The 5,125-nt window shown below is 40.9% G+C and overlaps 1 protein-coding gene across 2 annotated transcripts in view; it reads right to left on the bottom strand.

Moving 5' to 3' along the window:
* The window catches only part of Ak6 (adenylate kinase 6), a 15,735-nt gene continuing 10,610 nt past the window's right edge, over positions 1-5,125 (bottom strand). For both annotated transcript variants that reach the window (XM_005366561.1, XM_026788982.1), the window contains 3 exons: positions 3,269-3,327; positions 3,016-3,161; positions 1-626 (listed from right to left, as the gene is read on the bottom strand). In XM_005366561.1, coding sequence (XP_005366618.1) covers positions 434-626; positions 3,016-3,161; positions 3,269-3,327 — 398 coding nt within the window. In that variant the 3' untranslated portion in view covers positions 1-433. The remainder of the gene's footprint in view (positions 627-3,015; positions 3,162-3,268; positions 3,328-5,125) is intronic.

Genomic DNA, 5,125 nt, shown 5'->3' with positions numbered 1-5,125 from the left:
TGATGGTGAATCTTTAGTTTTCCATTTTTATTTTGAGAGATCACCTACATTTTAGTAAATTTAAGATATGTACCCATTGACCAGATTTATTATCCATTGAGTTTGATTTTTTAGGTTTAATCCTTAATAAAATAATTTATATTAGTATCTGAGATTCTTTAAGCTTTCTCATGGAGAAAAAGAAATCCAGGCAGCAGCTAGAGCTGCAACATAGTTTTCTTCTGCTGATCCTTGGGCATTCTGTTATGTGACTGAGTGATATCAACAAGGGTAGCTATACAGTGGCCAGGCTGGTTCCCCCACAGTCCCTTTGAGACAGAGTCTTAACTATATAGCCCTGCTTGGCCTAGAACTCACTAAGTGGAACAGCTTCTGCTTCCCAGGATCTGGGATCAACGATGTGCACCACCGCGCCTGGCTAACCTCCTCTAGGTCAAGAGTTATGATCTTTGACCCACTGCTCAATCCACTTTGAGATCTGGTTGATGTTATCCTCTAGCTGCTCTGGTTCATTACTGGGCAGCTGGTGCACAATTTCTTCTCTGTAAGATGCTCTGGCTTCTTCATAAAGAATTTGGAAAATCTCACACTGAATGTTGTCTTGTAGTTTCTTCGCATTATAACCCCTAGAAGGCAGAGAGGTAAAGCAAACAGAATGGTATTAAATATGGCTTTGGGAACAAGTTAGAAATTGGACACTGTGAATATATCAGCAATTACCTAAATACTTCTCATAATCTCTTTGCCTAGAGAAATCGGCTAGCATCTGCACAAGCCTTCTTTGACATGAGAGCTAAAGTAAGAATTATGACACTAACATTTGAGTTTATCTGAATCCCTTGCTAGTTTATTAGCTGCTCATATAATTACCAATCAATTAGTCAATAAACAAGTACCCACCTCAAGTCAGATTCTCAGATAGGAGTAAAGGATCCATAGCAAGAATTTATGAAAGACAGACAGTATACACAAAGGAGAACATGGAATATCATACACCGATTAGATAATTCATCATAAAAATGTTATCTGTATTTTACTAATCCCAAAGACAATAAAAGAATTTATATAATATTTAGGCAGTATATAAAATAATCAACTAAACAGCCAGTTAAAAAGCTGAGGGGCCAGAGAACCCTTAGACATGACATCCACGCCCTTGATTGCTAAAAAGCCAACGAGGTCATTTGGAGCCTTTGATAGCAATAGAAAGAAACAATGATGGCAGTTGAAGACCAGCCCAACTCCATTTTGTTCCTAGAAGCCACTTTGTACTTGTAGTTAAGTTTCTGTTTTTCAGACCAGGGCTGTGCCCCACTCCCAATCATAAAATATTCTGTATAGGGTTGGAGAGATGGCTCAGAGGTTAAGAGCATTGCCTGCTCTTCCAAAGGTCCAGAGTTCAATTCCCAGCAACCATATGGTGGCTCACAACCATCTGTAATGGGGTCTGGTGCCCTCTTCTGGCCTTCAGGCATACACACAGACAGAATATTGTATACATAATAAATAAATAAGTATTTAAAAAAATATTCTGTGTAACAAATGCTCCAGGACAATTTCCTTAGCTGTTTTATAAAATCCTACCTGCCTGGTCTCACTTCTGTAACCACACTTGCTTGGAAAGAAAAGGAAATCCCCCACCTTGCAGTTTTGCCCTAAAAGCAGGGAGGGGTATGGGAAATTGGCTTGAGGCTGGTCTCATGAATCCTGCCTTGATGTGAACAAGAATAAAGCTTGCTTTAGTTTGGCCATAATTTGGGTCAGTGGTCTTTATCATCGAGTCTACAGGAATAATAGTGTCTCCTTAACATCTAAGCTTCAGGAATCAGTGACCTTTGACAATATGGTCATGTACTCTCTAAATTTGCTCTTCCAGAAGCCCTGAGTTCAAGTCCCAGCAACCACATGGTGACTCTCAACCATCTATAATGAGATCTGGTGCCCTCTTCTGGCCCACAGGCATACACGCAGGCAGAACACTGTAAAAAGATTTATAAATAAATCTTTTAAAAAAGGTTTATAGTGGCTTTTCACTATTTAAAGAAAAAGATGGAAATTTAGATCTTGCTTAGCCTAGTTTGTCATATATTTACTCCTTGTCCTCTGTGCAAGGATTTTACACGCATCCCATTGGCCAATCAGAGCTGGCCATTCTGACCCTAGATTTGACAAAATTCTGGAGCTTTTCTTTCTGATACTGTCTGCTAACTCCCTCTAGACTCTTCACCTGCCTATAGTCTGGATCAAAAGATATCAGAAAAAAGTTTTCTTCCAAGTTCCTTTTTCTGGTTAAATCTAATGTTCTATGTGGGTAGGTCCAATACATACATACATATATACATTATGTATACAGTGTTCTGCATTTATCCATTAAATGCATGCCAAAAGACGGCACCAGATCTCATTATAGATGGTTATGAACCACCATGTGGTTGCTGGGAATTAACTCAGGACCTCTGGAAGAGCAGCCAGTGCTCTTAACCTCTCCAGTCCCCAAAATATATTTTAATGATTGTGAAATGCTGTTATCTTGTTAATCTTCATAAACTTCCCCCTTGATGTATGGATAATTTGAATGAGTAGTGTTCAAACTAAAAATATTATTGTTTGACTCTTTTTATAGGAAAGGCTTTGTATCAAGGATAAAGCATGATTATTTGGGGGTTTCTTTCTTTTAGCTCTTATAGACAAGGATGACCTTGAACTCACAGAAATTTGCCTGCCTCTGCCTCCCAAATGCTGGGATTAAATGGGATTAAAGCTGTGTGCTACCACTGCCTGGCTATTTGGGGGTTTCTATCTCTTATATTTTACTAAATCAAATTTTCAGTTGGAGCTGGGCAGTGGTGGTACACGCCTTTAACTCTAACACTTGGGAGGCAGTAAGCAGGCAGACCTCTGAGTTCAAGGCCAATCTGGTCCACAGAGTGAGTTCCAGGACAGCCAGGACTATTACACAGAGAAACCCTGTCTCAAAAATCCAAACCAAAATCAGTGTTTTTTTCTTTTCCTTACCGTGTTTCAAGTCTTTTGTACAGGATACTATTATCTGTTCTCAACACAAAAACTATATGAAACCAGCGTTCAGGAAAGAAATCACAACCATGGTAATCAACAATAACGCCGCCTTCGCTCATCTGACTCTCTAACTCATCAACGACCTGCAATAGACACACAACAGATAGATGAATAATGGCCCTAAGAAAAACGGAAACTGACTTTCCCAAAAAGCTAACAAATGCACGCTTGTCTGTTCAGTCATACTTACTCGATCTTCATCTAAAATGGGACAACCGTACTCTTCATCGTAGCCATCATACAACTGCCCTGGAAGAGATTACATCAGTTGGTTAACATTTCCTAAGTAGCTTTCACTGATTTTCAGTTGACTCTAGGTTTGTGGAAACACAACAATGATTCTTTCAGATGCAAGAAAGGGCACCAGTACAACAGCTGAGACACGTACCATCGCCACGATGCGGTCGGCAAACACATAAAGCAATGCTGAAAAACTGGAATTTTATCTAGAAGGAAACCTGGGTGGCAACACATCTTAACATATCTTTTAAGTTATCTTGTTTGTTTTGTTTTCCAACAGGGTTTCTCGGTAGTTTTGGTGCCTGCCTCTGCCTCCCAAGTGCTAGGAATAAAGGCGTGTGCCACCACCACCTGGCAGGAACATATCTTAAACTTCCTTTGTTTGCTGTGTGCTCTTGAGTCAGGGTCTCACCATGCAGCCCACCCTGGCCTCAAACTAGGAATCCTAATCCCCACTTCTAGGATCGCAGGTACATACCAATCATTATGTCCAGCTTATCCAAAGCCTTTACTTTTTTCTTTTTCTAAATTAAGATTTTATTGGGGGTTGGCAAGATGGCTCAGCAGTTAGGAGCACTGACTGCTCTACTGTTCTAAAGGTCCTGATTTCGTATCCAAGCAACCACACGGTGGCTTACAACCATCTATAGCTGGGTCCAGTGCACCCTTCTAGTGTATAGACAAAGCACTTGTATACATAAGATACATAAGCAAACACTTAAAATTTTATTTTGACTTATGTGAGTGCATGTGTCAGTGAGTACAGATTCCTGAGGAGGCCAGAAGTGTTGAACCCATGAAACTTGTGCTATAGGATGCTGGCTGTAAACCACAAGATAGGTGTTGGGAACTGAACTCTGGTCTCCACAAGAGCGGAATGCAATTTTTTTTTTTTTCTGAGACAAGATTTTCTTTGTATAGCCTTAGTGATCCTAGAACTAGATCTGTAGACTAGGCAGGCCTCTACCAGAGATCTTCCTGCCTCTGCTTCTTGAGTACTGGGATTAAAGGCGTGTGCCACCGCTACCACCCCCCAGCTATAATTTTTTAGTAAGAGATTCGCATTTTACAACTCCTCCCCTCTAAGACAGGGTCTAGCTGTGTGAATCTGGCTGGCCTTCAACTCACAGAAATCCATCTGTCTCATAAAGGTTGAAATTAAAGGCCTTAGCCACCACACCTGGCTAAAAGGCTTATTTTTAATTACGTGTATGTCTGAGTCTAGTTATGTGCATGAGTGTGGGTGCCTGCAAAGGCCAGAGTCGCTGGATCTCCAGAGAACTGGAGTCACAAGACAGTTGTGAGCCATCCAATGTGGTGCAGGAACTGAAGTTGGGTTCTCTGCAAAAGCAGCATGCATTCTTAATGTCTAGGTCATCTTTCCAGCCTTTCTCGGAAATTTTTAAACAGCAAAATTGAAATAACTTTAAACAAGGGGAGGGGACCAACAGCACCAGAGTGTGTGGGGCTATCAGTGCAAGAAAATAACATTTTTGTTGTTATTGATTGGTAGGAAAATAGAATACATGGATAGACAAATATAAACAGTCTCACACACAGTAAGATTGGGCTCCAATTCCAGCATGCTGGAGGCAAAGGCAGGCAGATCTCTGGGAGATTGAGGACAGCCTAGTCTACACCGTGAGTTCCAGGACATTCAGGACTACACAGAGAAACCCCGTTTCAAAACAAAACAAAAAACAACAAACCCAAACTAAACCAAAGCAAGATTGGGTTCCAGATGAAGGTCAAGAATATAAACTTGCGCCGGGCGGTGGTGGCGCACGCCTTTAATCCCAGCACTCGG

This window comes from Microtus ochrogaster, unplaced genomic scaffold, assembly GCF_000317375.1.
Source record: "Microtus ochrogaster isolate Prairie Vole_2 unplaced genomic scaffold, MicOch1.0 UNK11, whole genome shotgun sequence".
Classification (NCBI taxonomy): Eukaryota; Metazoa; Chordata; class Mammalia; order Rodentia; family Cricetidae; genus Microtus; species Microtus ochrogaster.
The sequence above is the reverse complement of the archived record's forward strand: the minus strand, read 5'-3'. Positions and strand labels throughout refer to the sequence as shown.